Source organism: Triticum dicoccoides, chromosome 4A, assembly GCF_002162155.2.
Source record: "Triticum dicoccoides isolate Atlit2015 ecotype Zavitan chromosome 4A, WEW_v2.0, whole genome shotgun sequence".
Classification (NCBI taxonomy): domain Eukaryota; kingdom Viridiplantae; phylum Streptophyta; class Magnoliopsida; order Poales; family Poaceae; genus Triticum; species Triticum dicoccoides.
This window is the reverse complement of record NC_041386.1, coordinates 743255698-743278748: the sequence shown is the minus strand read 5'-3', so window position 1 is coordinate 743278748 and position 23051 is coordinate 743255698. Positions and strand designations below refer to the sequence as shown.

The following is a 23051-nucleotide window of genomic DNA, read 5'->3' as shown; positions in this document are numbered from 1 at the left end:
GATAGCGGAGTAGCACCACGCGTCGGTGAGGACCCCCTCGACCCCGTCGATGTCAGCCAACCCCCTCGACCCCGTCGATGTCAGCCGACATCCGGCATCCAGGGCCACGACAGATGGTGCCCCCACCAAAGGCGCGCTGTGTAGGGTGAGTACTTGGGCTGCCTGCCCACACTCCCTACCCGGCTCGGCCCTCTGGCAGAAGGGCGACGCGGGCCTCAAGTCCGACGTCGCCTGGAGTGGCACCTGCCTCGCAATGCACGTCGGCGCGCTTTCGGGACCCACAGAAGCCAAAGGCGCGGCCACTCTGGCCACCACCGGAGAGGAAGGAGCCGAGGCCACGTGCCTGGGACCCCCTCCCATCGCTGCAGCCGAGATCATCCGAGGAGAAACAACGGTCCGAGTGGGATAACAAGGGGGCACCCGCCCAGGATCCTCCTCCCCCCCTCGACCAAAGACATCTCAGTGCCAATCGCATCGAAGCCCCCATCCACGGACCCGCCCGCAGCAGCAAAATCTAGTAAAGGTAGTGTGCGCTCAAGCACATCACCAGACTCCACCCGATTGCTCCAAAGTCTGGGAGGGGCAGAAGCAGGCTCAAACGACCCAAATCTAAGGGTGTTCATCGGCACCGAAGAAGATGGTGCCACCCCGTCCCCGGACTTCTTTGAGGCGGACTCCGAGCCGTTGGACAACTGTCACCCAACATCGTCCACTCGCGCCTTCTTAGAGCCAGAACCCTCCTCCTTATCCTGCATATCCACATCTGTCCCAGCCATAGCCTCAGCAAATAGCTCGGTATCCTCAAACTCAATCTCGAGGTCAAAAATTTGGCCCCGATATGTCCACTTAACCACATCTGGCACGAAGTCAATATCCAAAACACTCACCAACAGTCGGGCCACCCCGTGAGCTCGGGTAAAAGCCATATCCACTCTCTCAATTTTCTCGACCAATATGCCCAAGCTAGCAGCGACCCGAGCATCCTGCAACGGCTGAGTAAGAGGCTTGCCCTGTGTCTCAACCCTTTTTCACTCATGAAACTCAAGGATGCACTCAGTCCCAGGCACTCTACACAGCCCAAAACTCAAAAGTCGCTGCAAGTCCTCAACAGAAGGGAAATCAACCTTATACATGTTAGCCTCGGACTGATAAGCTCCCACTGAAAATCTCCAGGAGCTAACTCCTTAAGCCTCTGCACAATCTGAGCCTCTGACACCTCACCTTTGGTGACTTTGACAACCCCAGTGGTCAGGCTCGGTGTCTCCTCTGGGATCTCTCTCGCACTCGGAGACTCAAAGAACATCAACTCAGCACAATACACCCCATAGATAGTAATACTCGGCATCTGGTCACGCAGAATCGGGCACTCCCCTGTATCATGCGCTGGCTTGAGGCATGTATCACATAACTCGATCACACATTTTCAGCAATAAAGTGGCCCTTCTCACCACAGCGATAACACAACATCTTCTCCTTCTTACAAGCCGACTAGGAGGCTCTATCCTTATCTGACCTGTCAGCAGCCTCGACCGAGCCCGCCACCGTGGTCTCAGTCCCTGGCATCTCAGCATTGGCCAACGCCGTCACCACGTCCATAGCCTGACCGGACAACTCCGGCGTAATCGCCTCCGTAGAAACCGTCGCCTCAACAACCACAAGTGGAGGAAGCTGACGGTGACGGTACCGACCACCACGATGACCACGATAGCCACCTCTCTGCCGATAGTCTGGGCCAGTTGCCCCCTCAACAAAGCCACCCGAAGGGCCATAAAAAGGTCGCTCGGCTGTTCCATCACTCTGCCAAGCATATCCACGGCCGCCACCTGCCGACGACGAGCCACAATGTTGGCCAACTCCATAAGCATTGTAGCCGTCGTCACCCCATTGTCCTCGAGGCGGACCATTAGCGCCACACCCGCCCCTCCATCCCCCACGTTGTCATGTTGAGGCGGTACATGAGACTGCATTGGCCCAGGCTGTTTTTGCAACGGCCTAGCGATGTAGTGAGGGGGCATCGCAGCCCGGGGTTGCTGCCCATTGGACTGAGCCTGGGAACGGTGAGGAATGACGACACTTCCGGACGGCGGCGGCCTCGGCCCTAGAGCAGTAGACCCCCGCCCCGCGACAGTCACGGCGCCAGGCCCATGCGCCGGTGGCCCTTGACGCGCAACACCCCAGCCCGCGGCGGCCACAGCGGCCAGACCCTGCGCCTTCAGCCTCAGCCCGAGCTGGCCACCACCACGACCCGCGGCAGCCAGTGCGGCTCCGGCGGCTACCGGAGGTCGAACTCCCGACGGAGCCATAGCTCCACGCCCAGCCCCCGCAGCTGGCGGCGCAGCACCGCCCCGGCCCGCTCCGGCGGCCACCGGAGGATTCTTCCCCGGCGGAGCACCAGCCCCATGGCCTGCCTTGGCTGCAAGGGGGGGGGGGGACACGTCTCGCACGACCCGGACCACACGATGGAAATCCCGGCTTAGCACCACGACGAGAAACCCTAATGGGCGGCGAAGACGAACGAGATGAAGAGCGATCACTCGATCGCGTGCATGCGTCGGCGCACTCGGTATAGGTGGCGTCTGGTTTAGCCTGGGCCTCATACCCAGCTAACCGGCCCACTCCGATGCGGCCCAGACACGCTTTGCACCGGCCCAACACAGCCCAAAACAGATTTCAAACGGAGCGCTCGAGCCGCCGCGATCCTAATCTCCTGGACCGCCGGAGTTGACGTTGCGGTCGCCGCCGGCCCCCGACCGGCCACCGCCCGGCGCCCCTTCTTTCTCCTTTGAACCATATTCCAAGACTCCGGACGAATCATGTCGAAAAGAGTTAGGTTTGGAAGACATACCTTAGGGAGGGGGCCCTTCCATGGCCTGATCGCCGTCGACGCCGTCCTCCGGTGAACGACGTGCCAAGTCATCTCCTTCTTCTCCCCCGCGTGAAGCCCCGTCCTAGCCGGATCGTCCATGGGCAACACATTGTCAATAGTCATCGCCACTTCATCTTCATCGTATCCGGCGTTGAAAAACTCGCAGATGAGGTCCGACGGCGTCGGTGACGGCGGCGCCGGCGATCCATCCCCGTCCACCTCCCCATCTGCATCATCATCGTCCATGTCGGCGTCGGCCAGCGCCCAGAAACGCCCCCCACCCGACGCCGAATGCAAGAGGGTGAGGGCGGTGTGCCCGCAGTCGCCTCCCTCATTCCCTCGGTTGAGTCTGTTTCTTTTTACTGTGCGGCGAGAGGTCAACGCCGGCGATCCAGGAGGAAAACGGACGTCCTCTACAGGCACGGCAGGACGTCCTCTTGGGCGCTTTGTTGATCTCTTGCCGTGCCTGCAGAGGACGTCCGTTTTTCTTCTCCAATGGCTGTCGTATTAGATAGAAGACGAGTTTATAGAAAAACATCAATTAGTCATTTTTCCACAAACGAGATTTCCAGGCTTATGTAAAACTCAGTTTTATATATCTCAGATTTAGGTATGCAATCCAAACAAGATTTTAGGCGGTTATACCAGAAATTGAATTTAACGAAAACTAATTTCCTATAATCTTGCTATCCAAACAACCCCTAAAGGGGGTAAAATGTCACAAAAGTTCGCTTAAATGGCGTTTGAATTGAGATTTTTACTAAATGGAGTAATATCTGTCACAAATCAAACATGAAACTTGGGGTAAAAAGTGGAATTAACTCTTATTTTTGAATTTTTTTGGGTTTTTGCTAGAATACATATACATCTTTAACACCCCAGAGCGTCGGGGTTCAAGGACTCTGTGTAGCCTAGTAGGAAATGGATCCTTAGTGACGAAGACATCGACGTGTTCATGTGCGAACAGTAGCGTCCAAGCCGGATGATGAGGGTGGGCCAAAACCGCGCCAGAGCCAAGGAAGACACGGTTGGCCATGGCGCCACGTGTGGAGGAGCGGTGGCGGGTTGACGACGGTACGTTGGCGTGGGTCACCGTTGGGATGAGGAAGATGTCCTAGCCGTTTCATTGAGAGCAATTTTTTTCTAGGCAACTGGCAAATAGTTGGCCCCTAACAAGTACTGAAAATACTACCTGCAAAAAAGTAAGTACTACATGAAAATACAAATGTAACGACGTATCTTGCTCAATTTAGCCGCGTAGATGTGCAGTAGTGATCTAAACGATCTTATATTTGTTTACAGAGCGAGTAACAACTTTCGATTGGTCTAGCAGAGATCTATTTTCACGCAAGAAGCACATGTGAAATGTCGAGCAAACAAGCAAAACCGAGAGCTTTCATGCATCCAAATCGAAAGCTCTGCCTCTTCCCCATCGATCGGGTAAAGCACGAGATGCCAGGCGTCACCGGAGTATGGTTTTCTCGGATGCCGGAATTTCGCTGACGCTGTGGAGCAAGGTATCAGCAGGACCATTCCTTTACTACAGAACAGAGGAATTTTACTCTCTTTTCCAAGAGGAACTTTATTCTGGAATTGCATACAGGACAAGCAAAGGGATTAGAATAGCCCTTGCTTCTCTGCACGTCATAGCAGAGGAATTTTATTCTCCCTTTTTAAAATTGGAACTTCATATATTCACCAGCCGTGGACGGAAATGGATTGCGTATTGGATAGTTACTTTTGAGGAACTTTATGAAAATGGGAGAAGGACGTAGCAGACATTTCTTTTATGGAACCGGGTATATATATTCAGAACATACTAAACATGAAACGGAGAGATAACCACGATGGTTAACCCACTATGATTAGAAGATACGTCTCCCTCCATTAGAAAATAAGATACATATATTTTTATCCATTTCTCCGATAAGTATTTTCAGACAGAGGGAGTATACAGGTTTGACGCTTCTTCCACCCTTTGTTGAAAATGGTTTGACGCTTCTTGAATATTATTAAAGTGGATTGTTTCCGGTGTTTCTGATGAAAAAAAGCAGCATGAAACGGATATAAAATTATATCACTATAAGTGTATGAAAATATATCTTATATTACTTGTATCTTAGTAACTTGGGAACTTATTTTTTTTCATAAAACCAATATGCATGCTCAAAGCTCACGTGCATACTTGCTCTTCGTGGAAGCAAGCATCCTCCCCGTGACTTGGGTTTTACTCCATTCGTACACACATGTATAAATTAATATGCATTCGTACAGCAACAAAACATCTCGCACCATTCACTTGCTTTTCTTGTCTATCCATATCCACCTTATTCAATGAGGCCAATAAGTTTTGAGGAAGTTGGAGGGGGCAATGCGATCCAAGAACAAAGGTAACAATACATGCAACTCCCTGCTTTCGTTTTCTTATATATCTTCTTTTAAGTCACGACTTATGCCAGACATTCCTAAAGTACTCCATCCGTTTTATATTGAAAAATATCAACATCTATGATACCAAAAAAATCAGTATGAAAATATATTTCGTGACGTGATTTAGTATTGTGATTGTTGATATTTTTCCTACAAACTTAGTCAAACTTTCTAATATGTGAAGAAAAATGAAATGGAGGAAGTATGTAGAGTATATGAACTTTTGTTTTTGCGGGGAAGAGTACATGGACTAACTCTGCAACGGACGCGAAACTAGTAATTTGGATCCTCAAAAGGAAAAAGGAAATTGGTAATTTGTGTTAGTTTAACAGAAATATTAACAATTCATATACTTGAATAAATAAACTAACTTCATAATATTTTTCTGGACATTGATTTGATATTGTAGATGATGCTATTTTTCTGAGTTATAGGACAAAACAAAGAGGATCACCTTTTTTAGGAAGGAGAAATTACTATATCTGCCTGCAATATGGTTGGATCCCAGTCACCTTTTACATCTTTTTGACCAACATCCAACCATCATGATACAAATCTTACTCCATATAAACCCTAGAGATAGACTAAATAGTAGTTACATGTTGCTAAATTTACACTATGTCAATGATACAATTTATTATAAATATTTGTAGCTTTGGGTGTGTTTCACATCTGCAAAAATCTCAAATAAATGAGAATTAGATTTTTTTTAATATAAGTTATGTTGGATATTTAAAAAAACTAGCATATATTAATACACATGCAAAGAATAAAGTATTCGTCGATCTAGTGAGTGACGATTTTTTTCCTTTGGGTTTTGTAATCGGCAGTTTGCAGGCCATCCAAGTTCTCTGGAACGAATGGGAGATCCATTTTCTCATACTTGCGAGCTTTTCCCTACAAGTATTCCTCTTCTTTGCATCAGGGATGCGGAGGCATAGTGTGTCCCGCATACTCAATTCCCTTATATGGTTGGCCTACTTATCAGCCGACTCTATGGCCATTTTCGTTCTTGGACATCTCGCGGTCCATGCAAGTGGCTCACACCATCTTCTTATCTTCTGGGCGCCGTTCCTGCTCCTCCACATGGGAGGGCAGTACGCTATCACGGCCTTCTCTATGCAAGACAACGACCTCTGGCAGCGCCACCTTCTAGGATTAGTCACCCAAGCATCGGTGGCCGGCTACGTCATCTCGATATCGTCTTGGCAAGATAGCCGACTCCTAGCTGCCACGGTGCTCATGTTCTTGTCTGGGGTTTTCAAGTACACCGGGCGTATCTTTTGTCTTTACATATCTAGTCCAAAGCTCCTCAGGGATATTACCTTGGCTAATTTGGATAACTATGTACACGGCGGTATATACTACACTGTTCAAAAGGATTCTTTTGAGGATATACTAAGGCGGAGAGTACATGATATGATGCGCAGCGACATCAACTCAAAGCTAATGCCCCCTACCAGTTCATTACATATATTGTTGGATACTCCACTCAATGATAGGGCTACTATTGAGTGCGCGACTATCATACCAGACTTGCTCAATATGCTCAAGTATAGCGCAGACCACTCCAATGCCTACATTTATGTTGGTGCAATGCTTGCTCGTTCTTATGAACGTGTCTACACCAAGGCTGTGCTTCATTTTGCATGGGTTCACTGGTTCAAGTTAACAATGTCCAGAGATTACAAGCACAGAATAAGAACCAAAGTATATCTTCATGTTGTATCATTCATCTTGTTGTTCCCACTTATCTCAGCCTTGATAACATTGGAGCTCTTCATGGTTGCCGAAAAGGCCCAACTCTACAGCCACACCGATGTCACAATCTCCTACATATTACTCATAGGGACCATAATCCTTGAGGTGGCATCTCTCTTTATGTCCCTTCTTTCCTACTTTGCGTCGAGTGAAGCACCAACATGTTTTCCACTTGCACCTATAGCCTTATGTGTAGCCAACTATGTTCACCCCGCAGGCCGACATAGAAAACACTGGTCCAAAATGCTTGCACATTACAACATGTTCGAATACCACATGGAGCGAGCTTCCACAGGCATCATGTCAGTTGTATCACGGTGGATTAAAATGACACTTTCAGTAATTCCCAACAGTAAATATCTCAAGGAGTTTTCAAGAATCCCCGTAAGTAAAGATCATGAGGAGTTTGTTCTGGACAAATTGTTAGAGTTGGGAAGAGGGGGGCAAGGAGGCTGGAACTTTGCTAGCTTTCGTGGACAGCTAGCGCTTGATAGGTGGACCGCTATGCGCACGACCATCGATAGCACCGACCTGCAAACAAGTGTGCTGATCTGGCACATTGCAACGGAGATATGCTACTTGACTGAAGAAAACAACAATGGCCCACCTAAGAAGACAAGGGTGAGTAGGGATCTATCAAACTATATCATGTACCTTGTCTTCACGTGTGGTGTGATGCCTACAGGAAGCTCCAAACTCGTACCTTTGCTCGCCCATAAGGAAATCAGGGAAGCTATTGGACCATATGCTGCTAGAGCCACTAGGGGTCGAGCTATTAGGATGGTGCTTGAAGCTAATAACAGAGAAAAGGCACAGTCAGCCGATACAGACGATATGGGCGGCAGCAGCAGCAGCCAACCGGCAACTCAGATGCAACTTCTTAAAGACAATATAAAGGCTATTCGTTCTCCAGTGGTGCCTCGTGCATGTAGAGTGGCCGACGAGCTGAATACCATGCCTAGAGATGGCCGCTGGGGCCTCATTGGAGATGTATGGCTGGAGATGTTTTTCTACATCGCGCCTCGCTGTGGGGGTGATTTCCATGCTCATCGTCTCAGTACCGGCGGGGAGTTCGTGACGCATGTCCTCCAACTCATGCGTTTACTAGGCCCTTTTCTACCACCGCCAGATGCTTAGCTACCACGACTACCGCCGGCATGATCACCAAGATGTCGAGCTCCAACACAGCATCTTCTGCCCCGGCTTCACCGACGAGCGACAACTAAAGAAACATTGTGCATTGTATCTTTACTTTTTCTTTTCTTTTGCGGATGATATCTTTAATATTTTTGTAAATAGCAAGTGTGTTCCCTTTTGCAAATAAGCTAGCGCACAAGCTCGCGACATGTGTGAGACGTGCACATGTACAAATGATTTGTATTGTGTCTTGCTAGCTAATGCCAGCTCCAAGTGCCATGCATGGTTCGTGTGGTCATGGGATCCATGCGCACTAGAAGCGATCCTTCACCGTTTTTCATTTGAAAGTGTTTTCCCTTCCCACATTGTGTACTTCAGTGCATGCACATGGTTAACATATATTTGAACTTTGTAGTATTCTTTCTCATGCATGTTATAGTTCAGCTTTATATCATACCATGGATCCAAGTTGCATCGCTATATTCACGTCTTATAGGATTAGAGTTTTTTTTCCGGTGGCAGTGATGGCGACAACGTGTTGATCAAGAATAATGTTTTCCTGATTTTTGGTTCACCTCATCGGATGTGTAGAGGAGGGGCAAGGGATTGCTCTTGTAAGGTGGTGGTTATTATTGTGTCTGTGGGTTATGCAGATTATCTTTGAAGGTGTATTTCGGCGGAGTGGGCAGTCCTACTTCATCCGTTGGTCCTCTGCTCCTTCTCCGACCAACGTCGCTTGGCTAGCTTCGGCGTCGTTGGGGAACTTGTGAGGCTATTTCTCCCGGTTCCTCCTAGTCGGATCTGGGATGGTCGTGCAACCTTCTTCTCCGGGACGATAACCCGTTTTCCAAAGGGGTGCCACCAACATCTTATGGCTCTGACGGGCGACTTCCCAGCTCGTGCGTCAACGACATTTCCCTAGCGTCGATGGCGTTTCATAGGTCTAAAGCCGGAATCGAACTTCGCGCACGTCACGCCGCAGACAAGTGCATGTGCGTGTGTGAGCTTCCACATTGTAGTCGGTTACACAAAAAGAAAACTAGCAAAAACTTCCCTCTGTTTCAAGCTTTTGCATTTGCATGAACTGCAAGAGGCACGTTCTTGTAAACCCGCTTTCGGCCCACGGAAACGCCTACCTCTCTTCTACCGATGAAAAACAAAAACAAAACGCCTGTCTCAAGCCCGGGCACGGACAGGTGGGGCCCATATGCAGAGGCTCTACAAACAGACGAGTTCTGCCGCTAACCGCTCTCTACAAACAGACGGGATTTTCCATACAATTCTCTCCGCCCCCCTGATTTTCACCGGGGTGGGGCCCCTTCCTCCTCTTAATCCAATAAATAATTGCCATGTCAAGATTAGCCCGAAAAACTCAAGTAATCCTACGTTGGGAAAAAAAAGTATCCGCTCTAGAGTTGACAAGTATTCAAAGAAGAAAAATCGAATCATTGATTACAGCACAGTCCTCTCATGCATGCATTCCGATGATGTACGCAAAGCTCCATCTCTCTTCCCCGTGGATCGGATCGGGTGCCGGAGTTTAATTTGGCTTTCCCGGCCGGACGCTGGAAAGCTATCAGCAGGACCATTCCATTACAGACAAGAAGAATTTTCTGGAGGAGCTTTATTCGCTATACTAGAATTCCAAGACAAGCAAAGGGATTAGAATACAGTTCTTGCCTTCTTGCGCAACATCAGCACAGGGATTTTGTTCACTTTTTTTTTGTTTTTAAAGGAACTTCGTATTCACCGGCTACGGAGGAAAATGGATTGCGGATTGGACAAGTAATTTCAGAAGGGGAAAGAACGTAACAACAGACATGTTTTGAATCATAATGCTATAAAGCCAATGCATCACACACACACACACACACACACACACACACACACACACACACACACACACACACACACAGCCGATGCTAAAGCTCACGTGCTCACTTGCTCTTCGTGGAAGCAAAGCATCTCCCCGAAGACTTGAGATTTGCTCCACTCGTGCATATGTGTATAAATTAATACTCTACTATGCATTTCATGTGCATGCAGCAAACAGTAGCACCATCAATTCGGTTTGCTTGCCTACCCACCTGATTGGGAATGAGGCCACTAAGGGATACCGCGCAAGTTGGAGGGGACAATGCCATCCAAACACAAAGGTAAACAATGCATATGCAACTCCTTGCTTTCATTTTCTTACAAATTTTTAAAAACTCATTTTATTTTTTGCGGGATTTTTTTTGTACTAGACAGCTTTCACAAGACATTACCAAAGTGTAGAGAGTGTATATAGTCATATGGACTACGGAAATCCAACTCGGTGCCCAGACTCATCTGCTCCCGCTCAGGAAAAAAATTCTAAACAGATACTAGAAAATTTCAAAAAAAATCCATTTTTTGTGTGTGGTAGATAATTTGATGCGTGAGGTCCGCTCCAAATTTCAACTCATTTGGACATCTGGTCAGCTCTCAGCAAAAAAGAAAAATTCAGGGCCTATTATGCTGAGAGCTGATCAGATGTCTAAATGAGTTGAAATTTGAAGTGGAGCTCACGCATCAAATTATCTACCACAAAAAATTGAATTTTTTTTGAATTTTTCTCGTATTTGTTTTGAATATTTTTTCTGAGCGCGGGTGCAGATGAGCCCGGGAGCAGAAACTCCGCGCCGGACTAACTCTACAATGCATACGAGACTAGTAATTTCAAACCTCAAAAGGAAAGGGTGGTTCGTGTGTGCAGGCCCATGTAATTCATCCCTTAGTTTCATTGCTTTTGTCTTTTTCCATAGCTTTCTTCCTGAGCTATACACACACATAAATAGAGCCTATATGTTTTGCATGGATAAACCCTAGAGGATCTATTTTTAGGAAGGAGAGAATATTATATTTCCCTCAAATATGGTTTAAGCTCAGTCACCTCCTAAATCCTTTTTGTTGATGTCCAACCACCATCATACCTATCTTACTCGTATATAACCTAGATATAGACTAAGTCATGGTTACATTTTTCTAAAATGAAACTCTGTTAATGCTGCATTTTTATTTCAAATGATGTGTGATTTTAGGTGCAAAAATCTCAAGAAATTAAGGATTAAAAAATGTTATTATAAATTATTATGTTGGATATACAAAAAGGAAGAAAACAGCAAAATGCATGTTAGTAACAATACAATATTTGATGATCTAGTGAGTGACACTTCTTTTATTTTGGGTTTGGCCATCCGCAGCTTACAGACTGTCCAAGAGCTCTGGAACGAATGGGAAATCCATTGCCTCATACTTGCAAGCTTTAGCCTACAAGTATTCCTCTTCTTTGCAGCAGGCATGCGGAGGCATAGTGTGTCCCGCGTCCTCAACTTCCTTATATGGTTAGCCTACTTATCGGCCGACTCTGTGGCCATTTTTGTTCTTGGACATCTCGCGGTCCATGCAAGCGGCTCACACCATCTTCTTATCTTCTGGGCGCCATTCCTCCTCCTCCACTTGGGAGGGAAAGACACTATCACTGCCTTCTCCACGCATGATAACGAGCTCTGGCGACGCCACTTGTTAGGACTGGTCACACAAGCATCTGTGGCTGGCTACGTCATCTCAATATCATCTTGGCAAGACAGACTACTCCTAGCTGCCACAGTGCTCATGTTCCTGTCTGGGATTTTCAAGTACATCGGGCGTACCCTTTGCCTTTACATGTCTAGACCAGAGTCTCTCCGGGGTTCTATGGTGCTTAATTTGGATAGATATGTTCATGGCATATACAATACACCATATATTGATGGGAGGTATTCCTGCGAGCAAATACTAGTGCAAAGAGTATATGATATGATGCTTAACAAAGTGAGGCTACCGCCCCTTGGCCGTTCAAGTATAATGTTGGATAGTCCTCTAAATGATATGGCTACTATTGAAGCTGCACATATCATACCAGACTTGCTACATGAGCTCAAATCCAGTCCCAACCGCTCCGGAGCCTATGTTTATGTAAGCAAACGGCTAGTTCGTTCTTATGAAGCAATCTACACCAAGGCTTTCCTTCATTTTGCGTGGTTTGTGACTTTCAAAGCAGTAACGTCCCAGGATTATAATAAAAAAACATTAGCCACAATATTTCTTCATATTTTTTCATTCATATTACTCTTCCCACTTGAGTTATCGGCTCGTTGTTGTTGCTTTCCTTCGTTGTCAGTGAAGATTTGGAGGAGCTTGTCCTTGGCAAGTTGATAGACTTGGGAATGGGGGATAAAAAATGTTGGAACTTTGCTAGCTTCCGGGGACAGATAGCGCTCCGGAGGTGGACTGCTATGTGCACGATCATTGATAGTGCTGACCTGCCAACAAGTGTGATGATCTGGCACACTGCAACAGAGTTATGCTACTACGGATATGATAGGAGCAATAATTATCATCAAACTAACAAGATGAAGGTGAGCAGAGAGTTGTCAAACTATATCATGTACCTTGTCTTCAAGTGTGATGTGATGCTTAGAAGCAGCTCCAAGCTCATACATAGCAACACCTGCAAGGAAATCAATGAAGCTGGATCTTTTCCATTTGAAACATTTGAACGTAACCTAGAAAGGCGTCAACAAGCTGCTACAACAATCCGCGTGGACATTCCTAGTAGCAGCAACAACAATGAGCCGATAACTCAAGTGCAACTTTTGAAAAACAATATAAAGGCTCTTACTTGTCCGGTGTTGCCTCGTGCATGTACAGTGGTGGGCGAGATGGGTGGCATGTCTGCAGATGACCGCTGGGACCTCATCGCGGAGGTATGGCTAGAGATGCTTTTCTACATCGCACCTCGATGTGGGTCGGCTTTCCATGCCCAACATCTAGGTACCGGTGGGGAGTTTGTGACGCATGTCCTTCTGCTCATGAAGTTACTAGGCCCTTTTCTACCACCGCCAGATGCTTAATTAGCTACCACTACGGCCATGGTCACCAAGATGTTTGAGCTCCAAGACACCCCCCGCTTCACTAGCTAGCGAGTGCCAGATAAATAAAGCTTGTGAGTTGTATCTATACTGTCTTCACTAGCAAGTGTGTTTCATTCTGCAAATAAGCTCGCGCACAAGCTCACGGTGTGTGTGAGACGTGCGCACTCTTTTGTAATCGTATCGGTGCAAAGCTCCGAGTGCCATGGTTTTACATACGTGATCATAGGACCAACGCACACTTGTTGCGAATATTTAATTTAATTTAAACCTTGAGCTTGAATTCAAACACTTGGAACCTATTTGTGTCGTGCCTTCAACTTGTCTACCATCTTCCCCGCAAGAAAAGAAAGACTGTTTCCGTAGGTCAAGCACACAGATGCAGGAAAAGCCATGGTAAATTTTGTAACACTATGCCGGTTACTATTCACCGCTTAGTTCAACTAACACACGACTTATAGCCATTCCTAATCCTAAATACGTATCAAAGTAAACGTTTTAAAATCTCCATTTCCATTGGTTTGTTAGCGTGCATGAGCCTCAAGATGCACAATCCTCAAAACCCGTTTTCGGCCACAGAAAACGCCTGTCATAATCCCGGACGCTGACAGGCGGGGCCCAAACGCAGAGGCGAAACAGCCAGACAAGTTCCCCGCGGGCGACCAATCGACACCACTCCCCTCCATAAACCCTAGCCCGCCGCCGCCGCCGTCCGCCGCGCCATGGAGGCCGCCCTCAAGCGCAAGGCCGCGGAAGCCCCCGCCGACGGGCCCGACCCCCCGCTCAAGGCGCCGCGCGCGGACGCCGCTCCCCCGCCGCCGGCCGCCGCCGAGCGCGTCGCCTGCCTGCACGACGTCTCCTACCCCGAGGGCTACGACGCGTCCGCCTCCGGCCCGCGCGTCGTCGCGGGCGGCGGCGAGGGCGCGGCCCCGGCCAAGACGTTCCCCTTCCCGCTCGACCCCTTCCAGTCCGAGGCCATCCGCTGCCTCGACAACGGCGAGTCCGTCATGGTGAGCAGCAAATCCAATCCCCCCATCACCCCAACCACGCCGCTCTTGGCCCAGCTTCTCCTGGTCAATGTAATTCCACTGTAAAAAATTGGCCTTTACTTGCTTCCGCCTGCTGGACCGATCAATTGGTCCAGCCGCCAAGTTCCCCCCACAGGAATTCAGTGCTAGTTGCTCCGCCTCTCATGCGTGTTTCATTCACCAGGTGTCGGCGCACACGTCGGCGGGGAAGACGGTGGTGGCGCTGTACGCGATAGCCATGTCCCTGCGCAACCAGCAGCGGGTCATCTACACGTCCCCCATCAAGGCCCTCAGCAACCAGAAGTACAGGGAGTTCAAGGAGGAGTTCTCCGACGTCGGCCTCATGACCGGGGACGTCACCATCGAGCCAAACGCCTCCTGCTTGGTACCAGATCGATCGCCGACCACATTGAATTTTTCACTCTCCCTGTGTGGGTATGCCTGTTTGGTACTTAAAGCAAGTGTCTGTACTCTGAAATGCAGGTCATGACCACGGAGATTTGGCGCAGCATGCAGTACAAAGGGTCCGAGGTGATGAGGGAAGTCGCCTGGGTTATCTTCGATGAGGTGCATTACATGCGTGACAGGGAGAGGGGAGTGGTGTGGGAGGAGAGTATTGTGATGGCTCCCAAAAACTCGCGGTTCGTGTTCCTCTCGGCAACTGTGCCTAATGCCAAGGAGTTTGCTGATTGGGTTGCCAAGGTTTGTCTGAATTTTCCTCCGTTTTTATGTTGCCGCCTTGCCTTTGATAGTTCATAATAAGAAATCAAAAGGAAGTTATCTGCTCAGTATAGTAAAGGGACATGCACATAAATGTCTATTTGCCTCAATGCATTTGTTTCCATATATGGTCAATCATTCATCTATATTTTCAGCGTATGCGAGTTCTGCATAATTAAGGTAGTACGATTTTTGTTTCTCAGGTACATAAGCAACCTTGTCATATAGTATACACCGACTATCGACCTACACCCCTCCAGCACTATGTATTTCCTGCTGGAGGTGATGGCTTATACCTGGTCGTTGATGAAAATGGTAAGTTCAGAGAGGACAGTTTTCAGAAATCTCTGAATGTCCTTGCCCCTGATACTGGCAGTGACAAGAAGAGGGAAAACGGGAAGCGGCAAAAGGGCCTTGTCTCGGCAGGCAAAACTAATGAAGAAAGCGACATATTCAAGATGGTGAAAATGATAATTCAGCGTCAATATGACCCTGTGATACTTTTCAGCTTTAGCAAAAGAGAGTGTGAATTTCTTGCTATGCAGGTAAGTTCTTTTCTATATCGCTAGTCGATCTACAAGATATTGGCTCAAGGAAGTAAATGTCTTAGTTGATTTTGACTGCGCTGCTTGTGTTGTAGATGGCCAAGATGGACTTGAATGGGGATGATGAGAAAGTGAACATTGAAACCATTTTTTGGAGTGCCATGGATTTGCTTTCAGATGATGACAAAAAGCTTCCCCAGGTTTCGAATATGCTTCCGTTATTGAAACGCGGCATTGGAGTACATCATTCTGGTCTGTTGCCCATTTTAAAGGAAGTGATTGAGATACTTTTCCAAGAGGGCCTCATCAAGGTTAGCAAATATTACTGATCTCTCATGACTTCTTGGGCTGTTGCCTCCAAACTAGCATATTGTTGGAAGTGTGGTAGTGTACCAATACTCAGCCTAGTAGCCTATTACTTTGTCTTCTCTCTTGAGCTAAAACTGCATGCCTTTAAAAGCTGAGGTTATAGTTCTTTTTTCAGTCGTCCACATCAAAGGAACAGATGATGGATTTAGGTCATTTGGATGGTTGCTATTGTATTGCAGTTTTGTAGTGAACATGGGGCATTGTTCTTGAACTTGCAATGCAAGATGTGTATGTTAGATTTTTTTGTAGCTCTGCTCTTATATGAACACTAGCACTAGGAAATTTGATTGCAAGAAAGTGAGGTCTAAATATTTTTGAGTACTTACTGTTCTTATTCTGTGTTATGAACTGATGATTTGCGAGTGTTTATTTTATTTGGATCGTAAGTGATAATTTTGTTTTGTGACTAATAATTTCTCACTGATATTGAAATCTGGTGTTGTAGTGTCTGTTTGCCACAGAGACATTCAGTATTGGATTGAACATGCCTGCAAAGACTGTTGTGTTTACCAATGTACGTAAGTTTGACGGAGATCGATTCCGATGGTTGTCAAGTGGAGAGTACATCCAGATGAGCGGCCGTGCTGGTCGTCGAGGTATTGATCAGCGTGGTATCTGCATATTGATGGTAGATGAGAAAATGGAACCCTCAACTGCCAAAATGATGCTGAAAGGAGGTGCCGATAGTTTGAACAGGTCTGTATCATGTATTCTTTGCTCCTACTTTTATCTAACAATAACATACATACATTCCAGCTGAGTATTGTGACGAGAACCGAGACTGGGATTGGATGTTCACTTGGTTTACATTATGCTTAAAACTGTTCTTCATATCTATTGTGATAACTAAGTAGTTTCGTCAATTCATGCTATACCAGTTAATTGCATCTTGGAATCTTGAGTTAGCATCGCTTAAGTTCTCATTTACTGTTTCTGTATTTTTTATGTTTCTTCCAGTTGTTTAAGTCACATTTTTCTTCTATTTTGCTGGCTCTGATATTACTATCTTCTTTATTAGTGCCTTTCATTTGAGCTACAACATGTTGTTGAATCAACTGCGCTCGGAGGATGGTGATCCAGAAAAGCTTCTTAGACATTCATTCTACCAATTTCAAGCAGATAGAGCTCTCCCTGATCTTGAGGTTTGTTGATATTTTTCAAGTATTTTCTTCTTATAAACTTCTAACATTTGCAACCTGCCTCTCGTCCTTTCGCCCATGACCCTGTTAGTTAGCTTTGGCATACATGCATGTTCTTTGAATCCCATGGATACTCATGTAAGGTTGCTGTACTATATATGTTGTAATATAATTATTTCCTAGGGGTATTCCCCACTGTTCCCGTTAAGATGTAATAAGATGCTCCTGCCACAACAATGTTTATTACTTGCCTTTTGCCATTTATGATATGGTTGCATGTTTACAAAGAAGAAGGCTTTTTAGAATTGTACCCAAACAGTGTTGGTTGTTTTCCTGAGTTTTCATGTATGCATACGTTGCATGTGTCGAGATGACACTAACTAGCCTGTATATACCAGTTAGAATAGTATTTTATGTTGGTAAATTGGCTGGTGTGAACTACCATAGCAGTGCCTTTTGGTCTAAAAACTTATACATCAAAAACCCCAGCCACTAAAGCATTGTTGCAAGGAACTTATCCTGACATTCCTCTGTTTGAACTTTGTGCAGAAGCAAGTCAGGGAACTGGAAATAGAAAGAAGTTCCATGGTTATTGAAGACGAGGAGAGCGTGAAGGACTACTATGATCTCTTACAGCAGTACACAACTTTAAAGAAGGATGTCCGTGATATTGTACTTTCGCCAAAATATGTTCTGCCTTTCTTGCAATCCGGAAGGCTTGTTCGTGTTCAATACAGTACAGATGAGTCCACCTTCTCTATTGACGAAAATGTGTCGTGGGGAATTATTATAAATTTTGAGAAGGTGAAAACCAATGCTGAAGGTAACATACGTACACTCTTCTCTGTTAGTTTTGCTATTTTATTCATGGGGTTCACTCTTCAGTTACCACTTACCACCATTCAGTTGTGACCATAATTTTGCAACTTTTTTCCAGCTAGTTAGCAATATAAAGATTGTGCAGCTTCAGTTTATGGAATTGACCTGTCATTGCCAAGTGGAGATTAATCTCCCTTTATAAGAAACTATATGACATTCCCTTTGTGGAAATCTCAAGCCTGTATGGTTTGGTGGCTAATTAGCCAGTTACACACTGCAGCCATCATGGCAGCAATCTCTGTGTGAATGGTCAGTAAGCTCACCTACATTAACCTGTTTTGTTGTGTCAAATGAAGGAATGACTCCTTCACGGGTTTCTTTCTTTGATCCATCAACTCACACAATGGCTTAAGCTTGTTTGTTTCATACTACCACATTTTGTTCTCGTTCCTACCCTCTTATGTTTTAATTCATGAAACAGTTGCCTTACAATGTGATCCTATCTCTGACGATTTATGGTCATTGCTTACAACATTTAATAGGGGGGAGGTACTGTCTGTAGCTATTTTAACTCTGCTGACTTCTGGTTTTTGTTCTTGCAGAAAGAAGGCCCGAGGATTGTGATTACACTGTTGATGTCCTCACCAGATGTTCTGTAATCAAGGATATAAGTGGAAAGAAGACAATGAAGGTTATTCCTATCAAATCCCGTGGAGAACCGGTTGTTATTTCGTTGCCACTTTCTCAGGTAATTTACTTCTCCCATTTCACCAGTTAACCTGTTATGTTCCACTTCTTACCAATTTTATCACATTACAAAGCTGTTTGTTTTCTAAGTCTAATAATCCTAAATTGAACTGAATAATCAGATTGATGGACTAAGCAGCGTCCGGATGTACATACCCAAGGATCTTTTGCCTGTAGAAGCTCGAGAAAACACCTTGAGGAAAGTTGAAGAAGTGCTTTCAAGGTTTGCTAAAGATGGGGTTCCTCTATTGGATCCAGAAGAAGATATGGAAGTAAGGAAAACTAATGCATTCATATGGTTAGGTTTCCTCTACTTATTTAGCCCTAATAATTTTGTTCCTTTCAGGTAAAATCTAGCTCCTACCGGAAAGCTGCCAGAAGAATAGAAGCTCTCGAGAGCTTATTTGAGAAGCATGACATCCGTAATGCTCCCCATATCCAACACAAGCTGAAGGTCTTACATGCTAAGCAAGAAATAAAAGCCAAAATAAAGTCCATAAAGAAAACAATGCGGGCTTCGACTGCTCTAGCCTTTAAGGATGAGCTCAAGGCACGAAAACGAGTTCTTCGTAGGCTGGGGTAAAAAATACATCCTTCAATGCCCAAATTTTTGTTAGTCCTTGGAGTGCTTGCATCTAGAAACTTGCAAAATGAACTTTCTTGTTACCGAATATTGAATGGACTAGGCAACATAACATTCTCATGTTTGTGACAAAAATCCTTGCTGTTGTGCACTGCATATGTTGGATTCTTAGTAAATATTTGGAGAACAAATTTATGATCTTTCTGCTTGGGCACCTGATGTAAACAACAAAACACAACTATTTTGCTAAACTGAACAATCATTGACTGTTAAGAGTTAAATAATTAACCTCATTGTTTGAAAATTAGGGATGTAACTCGTAGATATGCATTAGTGCAAGTTGGTTGTATCGAGATTATATGGAAGTTCATGTTATTTGTTTCTTGTGTGAATAGAAATTACCCATCTGTTGCGTCAATCTTCATTTTCTTGTTTTTCATAAACCTTATTGTGGTGTCCTGTTGATTTCAGATACATCACCAGTGAGGATGTGGTCGAAATAAAGGGCAAAGTGGCATGTGAGATCAGCTCAGCCGACGAACTGACATTGACCGAGCTTATGTTCAGTGGTACTTTGAAGGATGCTACCGTGGAGCAGATGGTGGCTCTGCTTTCTTGCTTTGTCTGGCAGGAAAAGCTTCAGGATGCCCCAAAGCCAAGGGAGGAGCTCGACTTGCTCTTCTACCAGTTGCAAGAGACGGCACGAAGGGTCGCAAACCTCCAACTTGAATGCAAGGTACTCAGTAATGATGCTAGTACCAGACAATGATACCATATCACTTGTGCTGTTTTGATGCTTCAGAATTGCATCCCAATTGCTGAAACTTGTTTATGTTATGGCCTTGCTGATGACAGATCCAGATCGACGTCGAGTCATTCGTGAACTCCTTCCGACCCGACGTGATGGAGGCTGTGTACTCGTGGGCCAGAGGGTCCAAGTTCCACCAGATCATGGAGATGACACAGGTGTTCGAAGGCAGCCTGATCAGGGCCATCAGGCGGCTGGAGGAGGTCCTGCAGCAGCTGATCCTGGCGTCCCAGTCGATCGGCGAGACCCAGCTCGAAGCCAAGCTCGAGGAGGCGGTCAGCAAGATTAAGAGGGATATCGTGTTCGCCGCGTCGCTGTACTTGTGACATCTCCTGCGTGGTTTGGTCCCATCACAGGAACTCATGTGCGGGGATAGAGAGGTTATCATTGTCTGCTGTTCTTGTCCAGCGCCATCGACATGGACACGGTCGAGCTGCCTTGACTGGTTTGCTGTAACACGGAGCGGCGTGTTGTCGCCATGGCGGGGATACAATTTTGTAGGTTGTAGAAGCAGTAAGTCGTGATTGAATTGATTAGGGTTTTGGTCCAAGGACTCAAACCTGTACCATTTTTCTTCTTCCCTATACAGAGAGAGAATTGAAGTAGAGATGTACCTGAATTGATATGCCGAGAATGATGAATGCCTGATAGTATTTTTCTTGGATGTAACTGAATTTTCATCCCAAATCAAATGAATTTGTTGTGTTGTGTTGCTTGTCATGAGCCATCTGTTTGTGATCAATGAGGAAATGCAACTAATCTGAGCAAGGAAATACAATCACACATTGTTAAACCATCCATTTTATTTATGACCAATGAGAAAATGGTTCCCACACAAATGAAGATAACAAGCTTGTCTCCCCACACAAGAAATCACAAACCATTTGAAAGAAGAAATCACAAATGGCATGGAAATAACACCAACAGACTGGTAGTAGTAGTTTTAGAAACAAGAAGAAAACTGACTGCTGCTATGTACAAAGAAGAGAGAGCATAGCATTCTCCTGGGAGCACACATGTGTTTGTGTTGAATCTTATCTTTTTGTTTCATTTATTTGCCTAGCAATTCTCCTGCACGATCTTGGCCTTTTCGAATATGAACTTGCCTTCCTTGTACTTCTGGGACTCCTCGTAGGCGCGCTCGTACTTCCACCCGAGCACCTCGCGGCAGTCACGGCAGTGGATGTCGGCGACGGTGTGGAGCCCCGTCATGAGCTGCCGGTCCTCCTTGGCCCCCGTGGTGACGTTCATGGCGTGGGAGAAGAGGAACGCGCGGCCATTCCTCCCCTAGAAGAGCAGCCAAAAGAGCAGAGCATTAGAATTTATCCTCCAAGCACAATCAAAATTGAGATATACTATCATAGCATATCGAGGTCTGCTGGTACAGATCAGAGTATCTATGGTTAACTGGAACTTCACTATGTGAGTATATGCACCTTCATAGAAACACAAATGCTAGCTAGACTCAGCTACAGAAACGTTTCGTTTCCAGATTGTTGGACCTCTCCACCAGAGTTGATGAACCTATTTAAAGTGAGTAGTTAATACTAGTAATTTTAGCATGACAGCCCAACCAGTCCAACATTTGGTATTGATTAAGCTGTGTCTGTCCAATCTTGATCCCCCCTGACGCAGGGCCCAAAGTAAGTCAGCAAGTAAGAGAAGCAAATGAATTAATCCTGTTCTTCTTCTTCACCTGGAAGGCCTTGGAGATGATGTCGTCGTGGAGGCAGACGTGGTTGCGGCAGTGGCAGCAGCTGTACACGCGCGGCCCGACCATTTCCGCCATCTATCGATCTATCTCCTTCCTGCATGCGATGCGACCAATCCGATTCACCATTTACTAATCATGACAAACAGCCATTGATTGTTATCTGAAACGAACGAAAATCCAACAACCATTGCAACTTATTCTCTGAATCTGACTGCCCAATACTACGTACTACTTTATATGTGCAGGCTATTTTATTTTATTTATGATTCCAGTTGAGTTGGTATTTAGTGATGGATGGATCATCAGGAGATGAGTAAAACTTACCTATGACTATGAATATAGGAGTAGTATCTAGTATCAATCTGTCATCTGCTTTGCCCTCCCGATGGTCGTGAATGAGGTAAACAAAGTGCAGATGATGCAGAAACTGCAGGTGAGGGGTCGGTTGGTTATCTAGCGAGACAAGAATCAGTAGCGGCGACATGTGTTTTTACTGGACATGTTTGCTTTGTGCGTGTGCTAGTAAGAATCAGTAGCGGCGAATCCTCTGATCTGATTGAAAGAGGCGAAGCATACATACCTTGGTTGCTCCCCGGACCAGGAGCCCCGGTGGTTCTTGCTCCTTGGGTCCTCCTCCTCCTTGGGCACGGCGGCAGCTGGGCGGTGGCGTGCAGATTGGAATTGGATGCGCGGAAGCCGCCGGCGGTTGGGACTGCGAGCAGCCGGCCGGGCGGGCGAGAAGGAAGGAAGGGGAATAATCGGGAAGGAAGGCTAGAACCAAATCGCCATGGAAGGAGTTTCTTCTTCTTCCGTCCGTCCGTCGATCGATTTGGGGGAAAGGAGGAGAGAGACTTTTTTCTTTTCTTTTCTTTTTTCCTACTACTAGAAGAAGACGACGACGTGGGAGGCTGAGAGCACTGTGCGCATCCATCGATTCATTGGGCATTCTGGCCCAGCCCAAATATGCAAAATCACTCCTTTTCCATAAATTTGTTCATCTTTTCAACAACAAAATGGTCGCACCGTGTGAACATCATATTAAACTATTTTTACTAAGTAAAAAGTTCACCCGGTTCAAAAAGTGTACATGTTTTTTTGGAAAAATAAATAAGTTCTCACGTCCTTTCTTAAAATTGATCGGTACATCCAATAAAATGTTCGCGCTATTCATATCAAATGTACACATACTTTAACTAAAAATGTTTACGCCATTCAAAAAAGAAATGTCCGCTTACGGTGTTTAGAAAAGTGTTTACGGTGTTTAAAAAATGTTCACGGCACACTGGTAGAAAACACATGTTCGCGTGCCTTTGTGAAATTGTTTATGATGCCCATAAAGTTTTAATGTGGTTTTAGAAAAAAGAGCATTCCTAGAAAAATGTTGGCATGTCTAAACTACTTGTAACAAGTGCTTTTTTTTTGGAGCGAAACTTGTAAGAAGCTGTTGCTTT

The 23051-nt window shown here is 45.8% G+C and overlaps 3 protein-coding genes across 6 annotated transcripts; 2 read left to right on the top strand and 1 right to left on the bottom strand.

Moving 5' to 3' along the window:
• Positions 1–11515: 11515 nt before the first annotated feature.
• On the top strand, positions 11516–13400 carry LOC119284401. The gene is made up of 2 exons (XM_037563537.1): positions 11516–11864; positions 12341–13400. The coding sequence occupies exons 1-2, from the start codon at positions 11516–11518 to the stop codon at positions 13108–13110; spliced, it is 1119 nt and encodes a 372-aa protein (XP_037419434.1). The 3' UTR covers positions 13111–13400.
• A 447-nt stretch (positions 13401–13847) lies between these two features.
• Positions 13848–20606, top strand: LOC119288348 (DExH-box ATP-dependent RNA helicase DExH9-like). Its single transcript, XM_037567985.1, has 13 exons — positions 13848–14138; positions 14341–14541; positions 14640–14858; positions 15080–15421; positions 15517–15732; positions 16236–16486; positions 16809–16932; positions 17479–17752; positions 18351–18496; positions 18618–18767; positions 18842–19074; positions 19550–19814; positions 19934–20606. Exons 1-13 carry the CDS (start codon positions 13851–13853, stop codon positions 20210–20212), a joined length of 2988 nt encoding a protein of 995 aa, XP_037423882.1. The 5' UTR covers positions 13848–13850; the 3' UTR covers positions 20213–20606.
• Positions 20607–20669: 63 nt separating this feature from the next.
• On the bottom strand, positions 20670–22452 carry LOC119288347 (protein yippee-like At4g27745). 4 transcript variants are annotated; one of them, XM_037567983.1, is made up of 4 exons: positions 22181–22452; positions 21925–22053; positions 21583–21694; positions 20670–21173 (listed from the first exon to the last, which is right to left on the bottom strand). In XM_037567983.1, exons 3-4 carry the CDS (start codon positions 21673–21675, stop codon positions 20946–20948), a joined length of 321 nt encoding a protein of 106 aa, XP_037423880.1. In that variant the 5' UTR covers positions 21676–21694; positions 21925–22053; positions 22181–22452; the 3' UTR covers positions 20670–20945. The 4 variants fall into 4 exon arrangements, with proteins under 4 accessions (XP_037423880.1, XP_037423879.1, XP_037423881.1 ...); XM_037567982.1 differs by having other exon boundaries at positions 21925–22027; XM_037567984.1 differs by lacking the exon at positions 21925–22053 and having other exon boundaries at positions 21583–21760.
• Positions 22453–23051: the final 599 nt, after the last annotated feature.

Bases quoted from the DNA above. Each gene is read 5' to 3' on its own strand.
- LOC119288347 (XM_037567983.1), bottom strand. From the start codon at position 21,675: ATGGCGGAAATGGTCGGGCCGCGCGTGTACAGCTGCTGCCACTGCCGC. The intron at 21,174-21,582 runs GTGAAGAAGAAG...CTGCTCTTCTAG, and splicing joins TCATCTCCAAGGCCTTCCAG to GGGAGGAATGGCCGCGCGTT.
- LOC119288348 (XM_037567985.1), top strand. From the start codon at position 13,851: ATGGAGGCCGCCCTCAAGCGCAAGGCCGCGGAAGCCCCCGCCGACGGG. The intron at 16,933-17,478 runs GTTTGTTGATAT...AACTTTGTGCAG, and splicing joins GAGCTCTCCCTGATCTTGAG to AAGCAAGTCAGGGAACTGGA. The intron at 18,768-18,841 runs GTAAGGAAAACT...TGTTCCTTTCAG, and splicing joins ATCCAGAAGAAGATATGGAA to GTAAAATCTAGCTCCTACCG.
- LOC119284401 (XM_037563537.1), top strand. From the start codon at position 11,516: ATGCGGAGGCATAGTGTGTCCCGCGTCCTCAACTTCCTTATATGGTTA. The intron at 11,865-12,340 runs GTACCCTTTGCC...TTCCCACTTGAG, and splicing joins GATTTTCAAGTACATCGGGC to TTATCGGCTCGTTGTTGTTG.